This window comes from Oncorhynchus nerka, linkage group LG16 (assembly GCF_034236695.1).
Source record: "Oncorhynchus nerka isolate Pitt River linkage group LG16, Oner_Uvic_2.0, whole genome shotgun sequence".
NCBI classification, from domain to species: domain Eukaryota; kingdom Metazoa; phylum Chordata; class Actinopteri; order Salmoniformes; family Salmonidae; genus Oncorhynchus; species Oncorhynchus nerka.
Window position 1 is genome coordinate 29,492,438 of NC_088411.1, and position 22,871 is coordinate 29,515,308.

Below are 22,871 nucleotides of genomic sequence, written 5' to 3' on the forward strand. Positions count from 1 at the left end.
ATAAACATACACATTTTTACCACAGATTATCAGGAGAAATGTGGTTACACTGTATGTACAATATGCACTGTGTTTATGTAGCATAAGTTAACATTTAGCAATACATGTTTAAAAAGCTGGATTCTAGTGTCGTCTAGAAGGTTTTACTGTATCTGTTAGTATGATTACAGAACTTGCATTTCACTTCTTAAGAAATGTAGATATTCTGCAATTCAATATGTGGTTTATTATCGTAAGATTGATAGTGCAAGTTGTGTCAGCAAGCAATATGTCAAAGCCTCCTTCCCTAGCAGCGGTACCAAAAAGTAAACAGAGAAATGCTTTCAATTTGTTTACAAATTGTTTACAGTACCTGGCATTGAGATTAGAAGGTATTTTATGAGAAACATTTTCAAAACAACTTATTTTTGCTGGGATACTCTATGTTAGCACAAAGCTTTCAGAATGTAGCTATTATTGCTAGTCAAGCAACCCGATTTAGCTTTTTCACCTTTCAGAGTGAATCGGTAAACATGGTGTTAGTAAACGATTGAGTTTTTTCACCTTTCAGAGTGAATCGGTAAACATGGTGTCAGTAGACGATTGAGTTTTTTCACCTTTTAGAGTGAATCGGTAAACATGGTGTTAGTAAACGATTGAGTTTTTTCACCTTTCAGAGTGAATCGGTAAACATGGTGTCAGTAAACAATTGAGTTTTTTCACCTTTCAGAGTGAATCGGTAAACATGGAGACTTATAGTCTGTCAGAAAATGCATTCTTGAACCTGAACTAGAAGGCGCTTGGCTGAAAAGAGTTTCATCACGAGAGAGGCGAGAGTGTTGTTGTGTTGTCTCAGAGGACAGTTACTGTTAAGAGGGTGTTTGTTTGTTTGTTTGTTTCCCCGTGCGTGTCGTCTATTTGTGTGTGAGCGAGAGTATGTGAGATTGTGTGTGCGAGTGTTTGTGTGTTTATGTGTTTTCCTAGGAGACAATACAAAAACAATGACAGCGCTCCACAAGATGTCATGTGTAATCAGCGCCTCCTAAACGCTGGCGTACGTGACACAACAGCAGGCTAGTCCTACTGACTGGCTGTTATGAGTTTACTGTAATTCATTACATTTGGGACTCAACAAGCCTACAAGGGAAAAAAACATGTATTAGCTATACACACTTATAGTGGAACCAGAGACCGGTTTTGAAAACATCAGATGATTAGGATTATGTTTATTCAATATTGAATATATTCATACCTGTCCCAAATGAGATAATCAAAAAATGAATCAACTAGCTAGCTACTGAACAAGTGAAGTCAGAACAGCCTATCTACACTCATTAATATGATCTTTAGGAATCACTGTGGAGTATGATGATTACCATTAGGCATTATCTTATTGTAGCCTTTACTTCTACGAATTAATATTTGACATATGTGGTGTGAGGCAAGGTTGTGGGTCAAGTCCATTTCAATTCAGCCAATTAAAAAAGTAAACTGGAATAGAACTCCCAACAAGAACCTTGGTGGTGAACATACTATGAGTGTGATCGTGACTCACAGAGAGACTGGTGGTACGGTGACAGACTGGTGGTACGGTGAGAGACTAGTGGTACGGTGAGAGACTGGTGGTACGGTGACAGACTGGTGGTACGGTGACAGACTGGTGGTACGGTGAGAGACTGGTGGTACGGTGACAGACCGACAGAGAGACTAGTGATACGGTGAGAGACTGGTGGTACAAAAAGAGACTGATGGTACAATGAGAGACTGGTGGTACGGTGAGAGACTGACGGAGAGACTGGTGGTACAGTTAGATACTGACAGAGAGACTGGTGGTACGTTGAAAGACTGGTGGTATGGTGATACACTGGCAGTACGGTGACAGACTGGCGGTACGGTGAGAATCTGGCGGTACGGTGAGAGACTGGCGGTACGGTGAGAGACTGGCGGTACGGTGAGAGACTGGCGGTATGGTGACAGACTGGCGGTAGGGAAGAGACTAGCAGTACGGTGAGAGACTGGTGGTAGGTAAGAGACTAGCGGTACGATGACAGACTGGTGGTAGGGAAGAGACTAGCAGTACGGTGAGAGACTGGTGGTAGGGAAGAGACTAGCGGTACGATGACAGACTGGTGGTAGGGAAGAGACTAGCGGTACGGTGACAGACTGGTGGTAGGGAAGGGACTGGCGGTACGGTGACAGACTGGTGGTAGGGAAGGGACTGGCGGTACGGTGACAGACTGGTGGTAGGGAAGGGACTGGCGGTACGGAGACAGACTGGTGGTAGGGAAGGGACTGGCGGTACGGTGACAGACTGGTGGTAGGGAAGGGACTGGCGGTACGGTGACAGACTGGTGGTAGGGAAGAGACTGGTGGTACGGTGACAGACTGGTGGTAGGGAAGAGACTGGCGGTACGGTGACAGACTGGTGGTAGGGAAGAGACTGGTGGTACGGTGACAGACTGGTGGTAGGGAAGGGACTGGCGGTACGGTGACAGACTGGTGGTAGGGAAGGGACTGGCGGTACGGTGACAGACTGGTGGTAGGGAAGAGACTGGCGGTACGGAGACAGACTGGTGGTAGGGAAGGGACTGGCGGTACGGAGACAGACTGGTGGTAGGGAAGGGACTGGCGGTACGGAGACAGACTGGTGGTAGGGAAGGGACTGGCGGTACGGAGACAGACTGGTGGTAGGGAAGGGACTGGCGGTACGGAGACAGACTGGTGGTAGGGAAGAGACTGGCGGAACGGTGAGAGACTGACTGACAGCGACACCAAGAGAGAAGAGGAATAAAAAGAGATGACTAACCTAACCCACCTGAGCTCGGCTCACAGGGATCAATGTCCTCGTCATCGCTCGGACACTCAGCAGATGCCACCAGCAGATCATCCGTCGTCTGGAGGAAAGAGAGAGAAAAAGAGAGGGTTAGGAATGAGAGAAGGGGCAGTTTAACAGTATAATAATGAAGAACTTCAGTGAAACTGGTCATGAACGGTTTACACCCCGACATAGTATTAAAGGTAGTGCGAGATTAAGCAGTCGTTTCTACTTACTCAGAGTCAGATGAACTCATGGATACTATTTTAGCATGCTAGCTGTATCAGTAGACTTCCAGTCATTGTTCTAACTATATTTAGCCTTGGTTCCAAAATGACCTATATCTTCCTTCATACTGGACACAGACACATAAAAATGGAATCATCTGACTCAAACAGAGAAATAGAGTGATGAGGAATAGAGAGAGAGAGAGAGGAGAGGAGAGACATTTTAACAGTAAACTGAGAAAATTTCTGTTCCAATCCACACCTCCAAACCCATCACACTATCAATACCCTAGAATCTAAACCGTTTGATTGAAGAAATCAAGAGAGAAAGACGGATTAGAATGGAACCCTGGAAACTCATACTGCTTAGCTGGGGGATCAAATACAGTTGTAGTCGGCTAACGGTCACAAAAGCAGCTGCTGCAATACACTGCCACCCAGGCGACACCACTGTCCTAACAGAAATGCGATTTGATTATCGAGGAACAATAGATAGTAAAGTTCACAGCAATTGTCAACTCAAACTAAGCTCATACTGAGGAGCAGCCAGTGTGCTGAAACAAATAGCCCTCCAAGGGATTGTTTAGTGCCATCACCAAACACCACTGACATTTAGAGGGCACAGACTGGTGGCAGCTTAAAAAAAAGATTGGAAAGCCCAAAGAGCAAACCTGTGATTGGCTGTGAAAGAAAGTCTACAAAATCATTATATATTTTAGGTGTCATTTCCTTTTACTGTCTGTTTGACTCAATAGAGATTTGACAAAGTCAAGCAATGTTAAGAACAAACTTGGTGGAAAAGGCTGGGATGTAATACACTGTCCCTATACTCTATGTTCAACCCTCCAGACTTACTGAATCCCTCACCCTAGGTTCAACACCCAAGGTCCCACACCCAAAGTCCCACACCCAAGGTCCCACACCCAAGGTCCCCCACCGTAGGTCCCACTCACCCTAGCAGACTAAACCAAAGACAACAGCACTGACTCTCAAGGAAATCAGGAGAAAAGGGCAAACAAAAAATAGACGACTATCGCCGGGTAGAAAGTGAAAAGTGGTGTAAAAGGTGTAAAACATTATGCTGCAAAGTTATTTTATGGTCTAGCCCGGGGCCGTCTGATCAAACCACTGCAGTAAAGGTTGTTTCATTTGAGGCATAGCAGGCAGGCAGCATGGTTAGACAGCAGTGGGCTCTAAAGGAGTGTGTGTGTGAGTTTGTGTGTGAATTCAGACCATTACTTTTTCCATAATGTTGTTACGTTACAGCCTTATTCTAAAATGGATTAAATTAATGTTTTTCCTGATCAATCTACAGACAATACCCCATAATAACAAAGTGAAAACAGTTTGACATTTTTGCAAATGTATTACAAATAAAAAACAGAAATACGTATTCATACTTTGCTATGAGACTCAAAATTGAGCTCAGGTGCATCCTGTTTCCATTGATCATCATTGAAATGTTTCTACAACTTGATTGGAGTCCACCTGTTGTAAATTCAATTGATTGGACATGATTACATGATTTGGAAATAAACACATCTGTTTATATAAGGTCCCACAGTTGACAGTGCATGTCAGAGCAAAAACCAAGCCATGAGGTCAAATTAATTTTCCCTAGAGCTCCGAGACAGGATTGTGTCGAGGCACGGATCTGGGGAAGGGTACAAAAATGACTGCAGCATTGAAGGTCACCCAGAACACAGTGGCCTCCATCATTCTTAAATGGAAGAAGTTTGGCACAACGAAGACTCTTCCTAGAGCTGGCTGCCCAGCCAAACTGAGCAATTGGGGGAGAAGAGCCCTAGTCAGAGAGGTGATCAAGAACCCGATGGTCACACTGACAGAGCTCCAGAGTTCCTCTGTGTAGATGGGAGAAACTTCCAGAAGGACAACCATCTTTACAGCACTCCACCAATCAGGCCTTTATAGTAAAGTGGCCAGACGGAAGCCACTCCTCAGTAAAAGGAACATGACAGCCCGCTTGTTTGCCAAAGGGCACCTAAAGGATTTTTAGACCATGAGAAACAAGTTTCCCTTGTCTGATGAAACCAAGTGCAAACTCTGGCTTGAATGGCAAGCGTCACATTTGGAGGAAAACAGGCCAATACCATCCCTACAGTAAAGCATGGTGGTGGCAGAATCATGCTCTGGGGATGTTTTTCAGGGACTGGGAGACTAATCAGGATCAAGGGAAAGAAGAACGGAGCAAAGTACAGAGAGATCCTTAATGAAAACCTGCTCCAGAGCGCTCAGGACCTCAGACTGGGGCAAAGGTTCACCTTCCAACAGGGCAACGGCAGCATAGCCAAGACAATGCAGGAATGGCTTCAGGACAAGTCTCTGAATGTCCTTGAGTGACCCAGTCAGAGCCCGCACTTGAACCCGATCAAACATCTCTGGAGAGACATGAAAATAGCGGTGCAGCAATGCTCTCCATCCAACCTGGCAGAGCTTCAGAGGAGCTGCAGAGAAGAATGGGAGAAACTCCCCAAATACAGGTGTGCCAAGCTTGTAGTGTCGTACCCATGAAGACTTGATGCTGTAATCACTGCCAAAGGTGCTTCAAGTATTCAAGTTTTGAGTAAAGGGTCTGAATACTTTTCTAAATGTGATATTTATGTATCTTTTATTTGAGAAATTCGCAAACATGTCTAAATACCTGTTTTGGCTTTGTCATTATAGGGTATTGTGTGTAGATTGATGAGGAAAAAACACTATTTAATACATTTTAGAATAAGGCTGTAACGTAACAAACTGTAGAAAAAGTGAAGTGGTCTGAATACTTTCAGAATCCACTGTATGTGTGTGTACAGTATGTGTGTGTCTGTATATGTGTGTGTCTGTATATGTGTGTGTACAGTATGTGTGTATGTGTCTACGTGTGTACAGTATGTGTGTGTGTGTCTGTATGTGTGCGTGTGTTGGCGTATATATGCGCAGGTGTGTGTGTGCGCATATGACAGCACAAGGCTCACAGCAGGCTCTGTCTACAGTTCCTCGTTTTAATGTACTGTTTGTCTCTTACAGAACCCTGTTTAGGAAGGTTTACCTGCAGGGTTAGCCTTGGGCTGTGGATGTGGTAGAGGCTTCTGCTTATTGGTTCTCTGTACACCTGCCATTTGAGAAGCTAGTTAGATATCAAGGTTCCACTTACTTCAACGGTATTCAGGTTATTTGATACCAACTACCAAATCAGTTTCAAAGCAATACAGAGCACTGCTATGAAGTGAAAGTATTAAAAAAAGAATGGATTGAACATAGGATTTCAATGCTGGTTGTTAATCTAGAAATGTTGTCTTTAGGTTATACATGACAATAGGAACCAAACACAGCTGGTTAGATTAGCATCGATCTATGCCTAGCAAATTACAGGTGTTGTCATCGATCACTGTCCAATTCTCTTCCATAATGTGTTTTCTTTGTCACTGTAATGTAATTTATAACATATCAAACATGACCTCACCCCATGTCTTCAAGTCAAGTAGTAGATCAGACCTGTCAAAAATAGATAAACAAACTATGTTCATAAAATCTTTAAGTAGCTAGCAGACCAGACCAGACGAATATAGATCAACAAACCATGTTCATACGATCTTTCAGTAGCTAGCAGACCAGACCAGACGAATATAGATCAACAAACCATGTTCATACGATCTTTCAGTAGCTAGCAGACCAGACCAGACGAATATAGATCAACAAACCATGATCATATGATCTTTAATTAGCTAGCAGACCAGACCAGACGAATATAGATCAACAAACCATGTTCATACGATCTTTAAGTAGCTAGCAGACCAGACCAGACGAATATAGATCAACAAACCATGTTCATACGATCGTTCAGTAGCTAGCAGACCAGACCAGACGAATATAGATCAACAAACCATGTTCATACGATCGTTCAGTAGCTAGCAGACCAGACCAGACGAATATAGATCAACAAACCATGTTCATACGATCGTTCAGTAGCTAGCAGACCAGACCAGACGAATATAGATCAACAAACCATGTTCATACGATCTTTCAGTAGCTAGCAGACCAGACCAGACGAATATAGATCAACAAACCATGTTCATACGATCTTTCAGTAGCTAGCAGACCAGACCAGACGAATATAGATCAACAAACCATGTTCATACGATCTTTCAGTAGCTAGCAGATCCAGACACATACACTGTAGATCAGTGGAGGCTGCTGAGGGGAGAACAGCTCATAATAATGGCTGGAATGGAGCGAATGGAATGGCATCATACACATGGAAACCATATGTTTTATGTATTTGATACCTAGTGGTGTGTTTTTCCAGTCCTTGAGGGCCTGATTGGTGTCACAGTTTTGCCCCATCCCAAGCTAACACACCTAAAGATCACCTAATCATGATCTTCAGTGATTAATCAGCTGTGTTTGCTAGGGAAGGAGAAACAGTGTGACACCAATCAGGCCCTGGAGGACTGAGTTGCCCACCCCTGCATTACACTGATTCCTCTCCATTAATTACCATGAGCCCGTCCTCCCCAATTAAGGTGCCACCATCCTCCTGTGCTGTAGATCAAGATGAGCCAACCCTGCTCTGCTTAGAGCGTTGTGGCAGAGAAAGAGTTTAAGTTTTTGGTATATTTGAGCTTGATGATTTCTTTGTCTAATGTCATCCATAACATTTCTAACATGACCTAATGCACGAGTCTTCAAGTAGCTAGCAGAACTGCTCAGAGGTTTGTGGCAGAGAGAGAAAGGAGAGGCCCAGGTTATTTAGTTTTTTAGTACATCTGTTCTCGGTGAGGCTCGGTGAGGCCTGCCTGGGAAAGTCGTCCAAATGTAAATTTAATTTGCTGTGCATGAGTCTGATATACAGTGTCGTCCCAGAGTCAGCCTGGCCAGATGGCAGAGCCAGCGGATCAAGGGAATGCCACATTCATCACCGGGGCGATGTGATTTGTTTTTCCTGGCGGGGGATTCCTGACACTCCCCCTCCTGCAGCTACACTGAGTAGGAACCGACAGACAGAGATCAATACATCTTTCTTTCTTTCTGTTGTTCTCTCTCTTTCGTTCTCTCTCTCTTTCATTCTCTCTCTCTCTCTCTCTCTCTCTCTTTCTTTCTTTCTGCTGTTCTTTCTTTCTGTTGTTCTCTCTCTCTCTCTCTCTCTCTCTCTCACTCTCTCACTCTCAACCTCTCTGTTTCAGTCTCTCTCTATTGCTGCCTCTGTGTATTTCTCTCTCTCGTTCTCTCTCTCTGCTCTCTTTGTGTTTCTCTCTCACCATGTTTCTCTCTCTCTCTCTCTGTTGTTCTCTCTCTTTCTGTTGTTCTCTCTCTCTTTCTGTTGTTCTCGCTCTTTCTTTCTTTCATTCATTCTTTCTTTCTGTCATTCTCGTTCTCTCTCTCTCTGCTCTCTTTGTGTTTCTCTCTCTCTCACCGTGTTTCTCTCTCTCTCTCTCTCTCTGTTGTTCTCTCTCTTTCTGTTGTTCTCGCTCTTTCTTTCATTCATTCTTTCTTTCTGTCATTCTCGTTCTCTTTCCCTCTCTCTCTTTCTCTTTCTCTCTGTTTCTGTCTCTGGCTCTCTGTTTCCCTCTTTCTTTCTTTCTCTCTCTCTCTCTCCCTCTCTCTCTCAATGTCTGTATTTCTCTCTCTCTCTCTCTTTGTCTCTCTCTTCCTCCTACATAAATTGTGCCTCATATGAGGATAATCATGTACATTGTACTTCATGGGTGCATGACCAGATGAACAGGCATGTAATATATGTTACATGTAATATTGTACTGTAAATATTACATCTCAGATCTCATCTCCAGTAGTGACAGGGACAGTGTCAAAGCACTGAATGTCAAAGCACTGACAACCATCAGCCAGTGATGGTGTTGAAAATATATAGTATGTAGTTTTCCTACCATACGACACATCTGAACCAAATCAACCAATCTTTGACCCCATCTTATTTAAAGCATTAACCTTGGGCTCTCATACATACATATCTTACACCTGAGACAGAGGTAAGCCCGTAAAACAAACCATAAATGAATGCACATGCCACTTGGCACAGGTATGCCAGGTCGGATTAGTGTGTAGGTCAACATTTTGATGCGGTGTTGACCCAGTCGAAATCCAATAACATTACAGATTCATGGTGTGACCTCTCTCGCGCTCTGATTCTCTCTCTCAGAGATCTGTTTCCAATGGCAATCTAATGCTGGCTATGTGAGGGGCTTACAAAAAAAATGTGTGTCACTACTGGGATGAAAACAGTGACAGCCTCAGCCTAGTGGTGTGTTATTCCTCAGCCTAGTGGTGTGTTATTCTTATTATTTCATAGCTACATGAAATTCTGTGTGGAGCGAGCGGTCGCATCTGCACTCGGTCCGCAGGTAGTATTACATTTCATTACATTTCATTATAGTACAACGGTTTGATTTGTCTAATCTTAGCAATTTCTTCTGAGCTAGCTACATAGCCGTCTTTGTATCATAGATAATTGCGTAATTATCGTATTTCGTCGTCCTAACGCAGTCTACACTGCCCTGCAGCTAGCCAGCTAGCTAACGTCCACCGTTAGCTAGTCCACCGTCTACCGATTAGCAGCACAACTATTACACTCAACTGAACGACTTGATTAGTGTAGTGTTAGCTAGCTACATAGTTGTCTTTGCTGTCTTCGTATCCAAGATAATTGTGTAGTTTAGAGTGTGTAGTTTTAGAGTGATTATCTTAATTTACCGAGGTTAGCTAGCCAGCTATTTGTCGTCCTTAACGTAGGAGACACTGCTAGCTAGCCAACAGCTAGCCAACGTCTACCGAACAGAACTTCCGCACTCAACAATCCGGTCGCATTTCGCTTCGCTCCACAGGTAGTATCACATTTTTCATTTCATTTCATTACAGCACAACGGCTTGATTTGTTTGATCGTAGCTAGCTACATAGCTAGCTACATAGCCGTCTTTGTATCAAAGATAATTGTGTAGCCTAGAGCGATTTCCTAGGTTAGCTAGCCAGCTATTGTCGTTCTTTTAACGCAACGTAACATAATCAACACTGCTAGCTAGCCAGCTAGCCCCGAATAGCAGCACAGTAGAAACTATTACACTCAACGGAACGACTTGATTAGTGTAGTGTCAACAACACAGCCACTGCCAGCTAGCCTACATAGTCAACAACGCAGCCTCTGCCAGCTAGCCTACTTCAGCAGTACTGTATCATTTTAATCATTTTAGTCAATAAGATTCTTGCTACGTAAGCTTAACTTTCTGAACACTCGAGACGTGTAGTCCACTTGTCATTCCAATCTCCTTTGCATTAGCGTAGCCTCTTGTGTAGCCTGTCAACTATGTGTCTGTCTATCCCTGTTCTCTCCTCTCTGCACAGACCATACAAACGCTCCACACCGCGTGGCCGCGGCCACCTAATCTGGTGGTCCCAGCGCGCACGACCCACGTGGAGTTCCAGGTCTCCGGTAGCCTCTGGAACTGCCGATCTGCGGCCAACAAGGCAGAGTTCATCTCAGCCTATGCCTCCCTCCAGTCCCTCGACTTCTTGGCACTGACGGAAACATGGATCACCATAGACAACACTGCTACTCCTACTGCTCTCTCTTCGTCTGCCCACGTGTTCTCGCACACCCCGAGAGCTTCTGGTCAGCGGGGTGGTGGCACCGGGATCCTCATCTCTCCCAAGTGGTCATTCTCTCTTTCTCCCCTTACCCATCTGTCTATCGCCTCCTTTGAATTCCATGCTGTCACAGTTACCAGCCCTTTCAAGCTTAACATCCTTATCATTTATCGCCCTCCAGGTTCCCTCGGAGAGTTCATCAATGAGCTTGATGCCTTGATAAGCTCCTTTCCTGAGGACGGCTCACCTCTCACAGTTCTGGGCGACTTTAACCTCCCCACGTCTACCTTTGACTCATTCCTCTCTGCCTCCTTCTTTCCACTCCTCTCCTCTTTTGACCTCACCCTCTCACCTTCCCCCCCTACTCACAAAGGCAGGAAATACGCTCGACCTCATCTTTACTAGATGCTGTTCTTCCACTAACCTCATTGCAACTCCCCTCCAAGTCTCCGACCACTACCTTGTATCCTTTTCCCTCTCGCTCTCATCCAACACTTCCCACACTGCCCCTACTCGGATGGTATCGCGCCGTCCCAACCTTCGCTCTCTCTCCCCCGCTACTCTCTCCTCTTCCATCCTATCATCTCTTCCCTCTGCTCAAACCTTCTCCAACCTATCTCCTGATTCTGCCTCCTCAACCCTCCTCTCCTCCCTTTCTGCATCCTTTGACTCTCTATGTCCCCTATCCTCCAGGCCGGCTCGGTCCTCCCCTCCCGCTCCGTGGCTCGACGACTCATTGCGAGCTCACAGAACAGGGCTCCGGGCAGCCGAGCGGAAATGGAGGAAAACTCGCCTCCCTGCGGACCTGACATCCTTTCACTCCCTCCTCTCTACATTTTCCTCTTCTCTCTCTGCTGCTAAAGCCACTTTCTACCACTCTAAATTGCAAGCATCTGCCTCTAACCCTAGGAAGCTCTTTGCAACCTTCTCCTCCCTCCTGAATCCTCCTCCCCCTCCCCCTCCTCCCTCTCTGCAGATGACTTCGTCAACCATTTTGAAAAGAAGGTCGACGACATCCGATCCTCGTTTGCTAAGTCAAACGACACCACTGGTTCTGCTCACACTGCCCTACCCTGTGCTCTGACCTCTTTCTCCCCTCTCTCTCCGGATGAAATCTCGCGTCTTGTGACGGCCGGCCGCCCAACAACCTGCCCGCTTGACCCTATCCCCTCCTCTCTTCTCCAGACCATTTCCGGAGACCTTCTCCCTTACCTCACCTCGCTCATCAACTCATCCCTGACCACTGGCTACGTCCCTTCCGTCTTCAAGAGAGCGAGAGTTGCACCCCTTCTGAAAAAACCTACACTCGATCCCTCCGATGTCAACAACTACAGACCAGTATCCCTTCTTTCTTTTCTCTCCAAAACTCTTGAACGTGCCGTCCTTGGCCAGCTCTCCCGCTATCTCTCTCAGAATGACCTTCTTGATCCAAATCAGTCAGGTTTCAAGACTAGTCATTCAACTGAGACTGCTCTTCTCTGTATCACGGAGGCGCTCCGCACTGCTAAAGCTAACTCTCTCTCCTCTGCTCTCATCCTTCTAGACCTATCGGCTGCCTTCGATACTATGAACCATCAGATCCTCCTCTCCACCCTCTCCGAGTTGGGCATCTCCGGCGCGGCCCACGCTTGGATTGCGTCCTACCTGACAGGTCGCTCCTACCAGGTGGCGTGGCGAGAATCCGTTTCCACACCACGTGCTCTCACCACTGGTGTCCCCCAGGGCTCTGTTCTACGCCCTCTCCTATTCTCGCTATACACCAAGTCACTTGGCTCTGTCATAACCTCACATGGTCTCTCCTATCATTGCTATGCAGACGACACACAATTAATCTTCTCCTTTCCCCCTTCTGATGACCAGGTGGCGAATCGCATCTCTGCATGTCTGGCAGACATATCAGTGTGGATGACGGATCACCACCTCAAGCTGAACCTCGGCAAGACGGAGCTGCTCTTCCTCCCGGGAAGGACTGCCCGTTCCATGATCTCGCCATCACGGTTGACAACTCCATTGTGTCCTCCTCCCAGAGCGCTAAGAACCTTGGCGTGATCCTGGACAACACCCTGTCGTTCTCAACTAACATCAAGGCGGTGGCCCGTTCCTGTAGGTTCATGCTCTACAACATCCGCAGAGTACGACCCTGCCTCACACAGGAAGCGGCGCAGGTCCTAATCCAGGCACTTGTCATCTCCCGTCTGGATTACTGCAACTCGCTGTTGGCTGGGCTCCCTGCCTGTGCCATTAAACCCCTACAACTCATCCAGAACGCCGCAGCCCGTCTGGTGTTCAACCTTCCCAAGTTCTCTCACGTCACCCCGCTCCTCCGCTCTCTCCACTGGCTTCCAGTTGAAGCTCGCATCCGCTACAAGACCATGGTGCTTGCCTACGGAGCTGTGAGGGGAACGGCACCTCAGTACCTCCAGGCTCTGATCAGGCCCTACACCCAAACAAGGGCACTGCGTTCATCCACCTCTGGCCTGCTCGCCTCCCTACCACTGAGGAAGTACAGTTCCCGCTCAGCCCAGTCAAAACTGTTCGCTGCTCTGGCCCCCAATGGTGGAACAAACTCCCTCACGACGCCAGGACAGCGGAGTCAATCACCACCTTCCGGAGACACCTGACACCCCACCTCTTTAAGGAATACCTAGGATAGGATAAAGTAATCCCTCTCACCCCCCCCCTTAAAAGATTTAGATGCACTACTGTTCCACTGGATGTCATAAGGTGAATGCACCAATTTGTAAGTCACTCTGGATAAGAGCGTCTGCTAAATGACTTAAATGTAATGTAAATGTAACTTCAGTCCCATGCTATGAAGAAATATATTCATATACAGTGCCTTGCGAAAGTATTCGGCCCCCTTGAACTTTGCGACCTTTTGCCACATTTCAGGCTTCAAACATAAAGATATAAAACTGTATTTTTTTCGTGAAGAATCAACAACAAGTGGGACACAATCATGAAGTGGAATGACATTTATTGGATATTTCAAACTTTTTTAACAAATCAAAAACTGAAAAATTGGGCGTGCAAAATTATTCAGCCCCTTTACTTTCAGTGCAGCAAACTCTCTCCAGAAGTTCAGTGAGGATCTCTGAATGATCCAATGTTGACCTAAATGACTAATGATGATAAATACAATCCACCTGTGTGTAATCAAGTCTCCGTATAAATGCACCTGCACTGTGATAGTCTCAGAGGTCCGTTAAAAGCGCAAAGAGCATCATGAAGAACAAGGAACACACCAGGCAGGTCCGAGATACTGTTGTGAAGAAGTTTAAAGCCGGATTTGGATACAAAAAGATTTCCCAAGCTTTAAACATCCCAAGGAGCACTGTGCAAGCGATAATATTGAAATGGAAGGAGTATCAGACCACTGCAAATCTACCAAGACCTGGCCGTCCCTCTAAACTTTCAGCTCATACAAGGAGAAGACTGATCAGAGATGCAGCCAAGAGGCCCATGATCACTCTGGATGAACTGCAGAGATCTATAGCTAAGGTGGGAGACTCTGTCCATAGGACAACAATCAGTCGTATATTGCACAAATCTGGCCTTTATGGAAGAGTGGCAAGAAGAAAGCCATTTCTTAAAGATATCCATAAAAAGTGTTGTTTAAAGTTTGCCACAAGCCACCTGGGAGACACACCAAACATGTGGAAGAAGGTGCTCTGGTCAGATGAAACCAAAATTGAACTATTTGGCAACAATGCAAAATATTATGTTTGGCGTAAAAGCAACAGAGCTCATCACCCTGAACACACCATCCCCACTGTCAAATATGGTGGTGGCAGCATCATGGTTTGGGCCTGCTTTTCTTCAGCAGGGACAGGGAAGATGGTTAAAAATGATGGGAAGATGGATGGAGCCAAATACAGGACCATTCTGGAAGAAAACCTGATGGAGTCTGCAAAAGACCTGAGACTGGGACGGAGATTTGTCTTCCAACAAGACAATGATCCAAAACATAAAGCAAAATCTACAATGGAATGGTTCAAAAATAAACATATCCAGGTGTTAGAATGGCCAAGTCAAAGTCCAGACCTGAATCCAATCGAGAATCTGTGGAAAGAACTGAAAACTGCTGTTCACAAATGCTCTCCATCCAACCTCACTGAGCTCGAGCTGTTTTGCAAGGAGGAATGGGAAAAAATGTCAGTCTCTCGATGTGCAAAACTGATAGAGACATACCCCAAGCGACTTACAGCTGGCGCTACAAAGTATTAACTTAAGGAGGCTGAATAATTTTGCACGCCCAATTTTTCCGTTTTTGATTTGTTAAAAAAGTTTGAAATATCCAATAAATGTCGTTCCACTTCATGATTGTGTCCCACTTGTTGTTGATTCTTCACAAGAAAATACAGTTTTATATCTTTATGTTTGAAGCCTGAAATGTGGCAAAAGGTTGCAAAGTTCAAGGGTGCCGAATATTTTCGCAAGGCACTGTATTTAGATGGCAGCGCGAGGACATAATATACAATTCTATTTTTTTTTACACCATAATGATAATCTGATAATTGGAGGGTGCAATACACTCTCTCCACCTTTCACCACATTACCATGCCAACAGCATCGTACCCCAGTCAAACACACTCTAGCAGACAAGCATTGGAGCAGCCAGGTAGTCGTCCATTCATCTCTAGTGTTTCCAAAGTGCTGAAAGTAAGGCCTTGGGGCAGGTATGGGCTCGTTAATATTGTGCTGAAGGAAGCCATGTTCTAGCGTAGTTTAGTGCAGTGTGGTTACTGTACAGATACTCATCATTAATCTGATCTCAGCTATAGGCTTTGCTTGGGGCAGATGCAAACATGTCCCAGACACTGTTGGCCAATTACACAAACAAGAAGTAATAAGGACGGTTCAGGGTAACACATTACTTAAGCAACAGGTAGAGTACAACAGATTAGTCAATGAATACTGACAAATATTCAGCAGCATGACAGTACTAGTGGTAGCTGGTGGTAGCTCACTCCACCAGTGCTTGTGAAAAGTAGAATATAACTGGAACATACTGCAAATTGGAAGGGTATATATATGCCATCTCTCTGAATAGTTGTCATTTAGTCAGATATTACAGATACTTTTGGAGGATTGTATGGAGAATTATAAGGTTGAAAATGCTCACTATATGAGACATCACCATGATGTCACAATAGCAAGCAAATGTAGTTCTGGGTGGAAAAAGTAGCATTCTGTGCATGGTTCTCTGCATGGTTGTGCTCTGTATTTAAAAATCAGTAATCACATAATGTAGTTGACAGAATGGTAAGGAGCCGGCAAAATTGACTTTCCAACTAATGTGAACGATTGTAAATGTCACAGTATTATCCAGCAGATGGCAGTAGTGAGACAAACTTGGTAGCTAGATGAGTAAAACAATTCTCAAAACAAAAATGCAATGATTACATGATGACATGTAGGCTATGGCTTTATGCCAAACAAGTAGCTAGCTATTACACTTCCTGATAACCTTGTAGCCCCAGCTTAGCAACACACGTATGACATGCTATGGAACCATTATTGGAATTGGGTAAGGAAATATTTGTGTGTTGATGTAGCTACCAAGCCAGCGTATCCATTGAAAACGAGGGTTGTCTTTGCTTGCTAATGTTACATGAGTAACATCTGCATTCATCCATGTGTGCTGGCAAGATAGTCAATGCAATGGCTGAGGCAGGGAGATCTAGCTAGCTAGCTACCACTCACTGGCTGGTTTGTGGTCATTCGGTGTTCAACGGCTATTCATCGAATAATTACATACCACGTTCAATTATTACGCAATTCAATTAATCATAAAACATTTAATTAAGTAGTAATCTGGGGCACCACGGGAAAAGTTTATTTAACGAGTTACCATTTCCTGAATTAACTCAAAATATCAGAATATCTCGATATCATAGCCGTCATCCATCAATCATTTGCTCCTATTTCAATCTCATTCTGAATGTCGTAATATCCTATAAATCTGCACGAACCCTGGTCTCCATGACGAATCAGCGATACACAAATTGGGTTAGCTATTTATTTACTAACCAACTAAATAATAACACAGAATTACATAAACACACACATAGGATAGATTATACATTGGTTACTAACATGATGCAATGGAAAGTCTCTAGTGGACTAACCTGATATGATGGCTTGATACACATTGAAAGGGGGAAGGAGAAAGAGCGGGAGAAGAAGAGACAAAGGAATTCAACTATCGTACATACAGTTGAATAAAACTTTCATTGTAAATATGGATATTTAACACCCTGACAACCGCTCACTTGGATTTAGAAATACAACACCTATTTACACTTGTATGTCTTTGTCGTCTTGCTCTGTTAAAAACACTCGATCAGTCGACAGAAAGTCTCCGGTTGTGTAAGTCTCTGGCTGTCCACCAGAGGTAACCATATCCTTTGTAGTTGTAGTAGGTTGGTCTCGGAGTGTCTGTTAGAACAAATCTTCCAGACGTACCAATGGTCATTCGATAGGGAAATGTTGTTCTTTTCTCATCTTTGGTTGAGTTTCCTATGTATATTTTACATATACAGCTGCAGACTGTGAATGTGTGGTCTTTATCTTCTTCACTCGTCGAGAGTTCCTGACCATTTGTGACGTATTTATCTCGCGCTGCACGTGGTCTGGTAGTCTAACTATTTGTGATGTCCGGTTCAACACCGTCCACCTGCTTGGTCTAATAGAGATTGTATTCTTCTCTGTTGAAAGTTTCAGAGTTTCTAACCATTTCGTACCTTTCATCTCACGCTGACGGTCACGCTGGTCTAATGTGAATTTCATCACGAGGGGTTTTAAACACTCTGGCAAAGGGGGCCATTCCACGACGCCGACATAATGTCTGTGCTCACATGGGTGTGGTCACTGTCACGCTGGTATGAATTATTCGAGAGACTGGAGCAGGGTTTTTATTTCACCCAAATTACGGCATGCCGTGTAAGGGCACAGGGCGAAGAACAAACACGTAACAAAACACACAGGGTAGAAACCCAAAACAACACACGGGACGAGACACGTAATCATCTGCGCAATCCACAAGGGCACAAAAGCCCAAAACACAAAGCACAGGTACTCACAAGCACCAAAGGACAGCCCACACTAATGGACAGCCCAATGTAAACCAAAGGGCACATATATACAAATGCTAATCTGTGGGAATAGGGGACAGGTTTGCGTGATGAAAGTTCTGGAGGGATCCGTGACAGTCACCGTGACATCCGTGACAGAACTTTTATATGAAAAATAATTCTCATTTAGCTGGCTAACATCTAATTTCATCGTCTCACAAATCGTTTCATATTTAATCATATAAGTTCCACAACATTTAGATGTAAACCTGACAACTGGGAAATATACACTTTCAGAGATGTTGTTCTACCATCTTTAATGACATCACAAAAACGTTATGCATTCGTCAGGATTGTTCTTTAAATACCCACGAACCATTCCAAATGTTTGGATTACGGAAATATTGTTTCATTATCCAATCTCTGATGTCACTTTACTAGAAAATCTCTCTCTCTGTTGCAACAAAGGGATTTTTAACTTCCATTTCTGCAAAGTGGGAGAGAGAGTCATAACACGGCCAACTTTGCAAATAAATTCATAAAAAAATCCTACAATGTGATTTTCCGGATTTGTTTTCTAACTTTGTCTGTCATAGTTGAAGTGTACCTATGATGAAAATTACAGGCCTCTCTCATCTTTTTAAGTGGGAGAACTTGCACAATTGGTGGCTGACTAAATACTTTTTTGCCCCACTGTATATTTGCAAAAAGGGTGATCAAATTAAAATCCTACATCTGCAAGCAGATGACATGGACAGACTGGTGTGCCACACAGTGTGAACACAGGTGTTAGAAGTGCGGATATCGACTGGCTTTGGTCTCTGACACCGATTGAGCCATTCAGACTGATTTGAACCTGGAAGTCTGAGCCGACTCAGTCGGTGGAGAGGTCGTCACTCCTTCAGCTCTGTCACGCTTCTATTCGATCCAAGAAGATTGATCACACTTTCCCTTAATTGGACTGGACTGGCCTGGCTGTCCAGCAGTTGCATGGTCTGACTGTCTGTGTGTGGTTTGCTTTCTAGAGGATCAGTGTCAGCCTGTGCCGGCCCGGCTCAGGTTATCTACAACCTCAACACGTACAAGCATGCGTACACATGTGAACACTGCTGACTGTACACTGCTCCACAAACCCCCATCTCTGCTCTTAGTAGCAAATGCCACACAAGAATCCGCCCCTCACAATTAAGGTAGACGGCTATCAAACAAGGGATATCCAATATAAAGTGATATAAAACTTGCCGTCATCTTTCTCTATAACGCTGCAGTCGTGCGGATATATTATATCCTTGCTAATACATCTTATGAAATCTTCCTCTGAACAATTTGTTTGTTCCTGCCACCTCTCCATTCTTCCAGCTTGACAATACAGAACAGAGGGAAAGCTGGTCCTTTGGGAAAGCTTGGCTGAGTGCTGCGATAGCTCATCGGTTCTGTAGCAGGAAGCGAGGTGGAGGAGACACCTCTGTACTGTGTGTGTGTGTGTGTGTGTGTGTGTGTGTGTGTGTGTGTGTGTGTGTGTGTGTGTGTGTGTGTGTGTGTGTACGACAACTTCTCTGTGATGACCTGACGGTAGTGTCAGCTCGTCTCTACAGATCACTGTGGTGTTTCTTTCCCCCACATTGTTTTCTCTCTGGTCTAATTTGATGAATGCTCTCTGGCACACAACGTCTCTTTGGAGACGGACTGAAAGTCAGCAGGTAGGACGTTGAAGACATCTGAAGGGTAGCATCCCAAATGGCACACTATTCCCTTCAGAGTGCTGAATCCCATAGGGCTCTGGTCAAACGTAGTGAACTATGTAGGGAATAGTGTGCCATTTGGGCCACACACACGTTCTTTATCTGAAGCTCTCTGCTATCCTCGCTTTCATCACTCTCTGCTCGGGTAATGTATCCCACAGAGAATAATGCTTGCTCGCTGGCTGACTGTGGGGCTTTTGTTTTCAGTGTTTTTCTCATTTTTTCCCTGAAAAGCTATTCAGGTTTACTGTACGGTCAATCTGAGCCCCCATACTGTAGGCTACTGTACATTTGGGGGATTTGGGCAAAAATAATATTGCTTATTTTCAACAATATAAGTGTCATTTTAAGAAGCAAAGATGGTGGGAATATATTGCTAATAAAAGATGCACAATAAAATAAAGCACAATTGTCACCAACCTTAAACAAGTGCAGCATAACGAGAACGACAACAGCGGAGATGCCAATTATGAGCGCCTGTGATCTCCTCACAGACAAATCAATCAACAGCAAAAGCAGGAAGCTGATTGGTCATCCGAGAGCTGTGTGTGTGTAGTGTCCTCTGCATCATGCCACAGTGGCCAATTTGTGGCCTTGTTGTTTTGCTCCCAATACTCTCATCTTATCTCATCTCATGCGCTCTCTCTCTGTCTCACTCTCTCTTTCTATGTCTGTCCTCAGCCCTCCCTGCATTTTATTGATTTCAAACTTAGCAGAATGTGCCTGACCAGTAGTCCTGGCAGATGGCAGATGCTCAACTCTGGCCTAGTGCTGTATACATGCACACAAACATGGGCATGGACACACACACACTGAAAACTGCTCCATGGGATGTAGACTGCAGAACCTCTTTGTCTTGGCTCAGAGGACCAGCCCGTTCTGCTTCTCGCATTGCAAATGATCTATAATGGAGGTTAGTAGCTTCTTACAGAATAACCACTTCTCTGGGGATCTGGGGAACCATAGTGACTCTCTGAAATGCCTCTGTCCTTTTCTACAGTATCATCTCTCCTATGTTGTCTCAAGCAGCTAAGTATCACAAATAATGCACACATAATTACCATTCAAATATGGCAGAGCTGGAATGATTATTACATCGTGTGGTTTCGAAGTTCCATGTACTTTAAGAACAGTGACCAGTGAGACCAATGATTCATTCTTTAGACGTTCAATTCAGCAGTCATTTGCATTGATCTCAGCACCCGTTCTTGTGTCAGTTCCATGGCCCCATTTCAGCAAGGTAAGCTTCAGCATTTACTAAACACCACTGACCCTGCTCACGTAAAGTAGGCCTAGATATCACAGACATTTAACTACCACAACCATACTAGGACAGCATCAGTGGATGTGACTTTCCTAATATGGACACCACACAGGGTTTTATTAAAAGGTAAAACAACATCTTGTCATCCTCTAAATACTCAACTAAGGAACCCCGATTGTGTCAGAACTTATAGTTTCCAGTTTGCTGATTAAGAAAGAAGGGCGGGAAAGACGCTGGAGGGATATCCGTTCCAAACTTTAAATTGTATTTCCAAGCACTAGCATTTCACCCAATTATAAATTGGTTTAGACATTACTCTACCGCTCCCTGCTTGAGAATAGAGAGAAATATGATTTTCTGGAGCGCTGCCTTTCACATCGCCCCAATGGTCCATATGTGGTGTCTGTACCCTTGGCGATATCATGGATAGTAGTGGTTTAAGGACGTTCCAAGATCTGAAAGAAGCATTTATATTACCAGGTAACTATGTTCTTCTGTATCTCCACCTCAGGTCAGCTATGCTAGCCTATGGAGCTCCATGGGAAAACCAGCTGTCAAACCATCCAATGATGGAATTTATAAACAGATTATCTGGTCTTCCAAAAGGACTAATCTCTATAATATATCAACAACTATTGGAAAGCTCATACTCTAAGCTAGCCATTAAAAAAGTATGGCCCACAGATCTAAATGTAACTGAATCATCCTTTAACAGAATATGGAAAAATATGACCTTGGCATCCTGTAATCCGAACCATCAAATTTGTTCACAGACTTTATCTAACACCCAATAATTTTTTTATAATGAAATTGGCCCCAACTTTCAAATGCTCACTGTGTCCCCTGAATCAGGTAGGCACATTTCTTTAAATGATGTGGGACTGCCCTCCATTTAAATTCATTATTGGACAAAGTTACAAAGAGCATGAATGTAAATATTGAATGTAAAAATATGTGACTTGCCCTGAGGGAATTGTTGATATGCTGTAAAAAAAAAATGAATTCTAGAAAACATTTTATTTGAAAAACAATTACAAAAAATGCAGATAGAAAGATTACAGAAGTATTTTTTTCACAATCTGCTCTGGACAAGTCCAGTCCTGTGTCTGAACGAAATGAAACAAAAAATATTTTGTCCGACTTTATCCAGTGTTCAGAAAATAAATATCGCCTCCTTTGCATATTTGAATAAAATATTTCAGAAACATTTTAATACAAAAAAGTGTTTTATTTTTGTCTCCATTCAACTGGTAAAAAGTTGATTGTGACTAAGAAGGTGTCTGGCCTTCATGTGATTTTGAGAGTTATCCCTGTACCTGTAACCCCCTCCTGAAAAAATGATAAACTAAATAAAAAGTAAGAAGGGACGTCCTCAATGCAACTCCTTATATTCTTCAGACCATGTCCCAATGCAACACTTTATTTGTTCAGACCATGTCATTGGTTCTTATGCCAGTATCCTTGATTACCTCCCTCCGACTGGGCTGGGTAGTCTGGCCCTCACTAGAGGAGAGATGCTCTCTGTCCAAGCCTTATTTGGTGGAAGGGTTTCTCTACTGAGCCACTCTCTAACCGTCTCTCCCTCCATCACAACAACACATCATTAGACCAGCAATGACAGACAGAGAGAGGGAGATCAGAGAGGGAGGGAGGGATGGAAGGAGAGGGAGAAAAAGAGAGAGGGGTCCCAGGTTGAGACACAGACCAATTAATTCTTTAGCACCCCTATTTGTGCCTGCGTCTCAAACTACACCCAATTCCCTATGTAGTGCACTACACCATAGAATCATTGTATAGGGGAATAGGGTGCCATTTGGGATGCAACCAGTGTTCGGTCATGGTCTGTTATTTCCTAGGTACTAACAACATAGTAAACAACTCCTGGTGGTCTAATGATGTTTTTTTCCCTCTATTTTCAAAACCTCTGACCCTATTGTCTTCAAACCAGCAACAGATACATACAATGTAGCCGGTTAGTGTAGCCTTAACCGTAAATGACTGGGTTCCAAACTAAGTCTACTGAGCTACAATAAAGCACATTAGCCTGCTAAGCCAAAGGCCTAGGCATTGATACCATAATCAAATATGGAGTAGGAGGCTAGGAATACAGTGACTGCCTTCAGGCAAGGCTTACTCTCCTCTCATGTTTCATGTCTATCCATATCATC

The 22,871-nt window shown here is 44.1% G+C and overlaps 1 protein-coding gene across 24 annotated transcripts in view; it reads right to left on the reverse strand.

Annotated features, from left to right (window-relative positions):
* LOC115144382 (neurexin-1a) overlaps positions 1-22,871 on the reverse strand; it is a 644,902-nt gene that overhangs the window by 25,845 nt on the left and 596,186 nt on the right. For 16 of the 24 annotated variants that reach the window (XM_065002579.1, XM_065002574.1, XM_029685374.2 and 13 more), the window contains one exon: positions 2,786-2,873. In XM_065002579.1, the coding sequence (XP_064858651.1) occupies positions 2,786-2,873 (88 nt within the window). The remainder of the gene's footprint in view (positions 1-2,785; positions 2,874-22,871) is intronic. The other 8 variants (XM_065002580.1, XM_029685371.2, XM_065002575.1 and 5 more) reach the window with 1 other exon arrangement.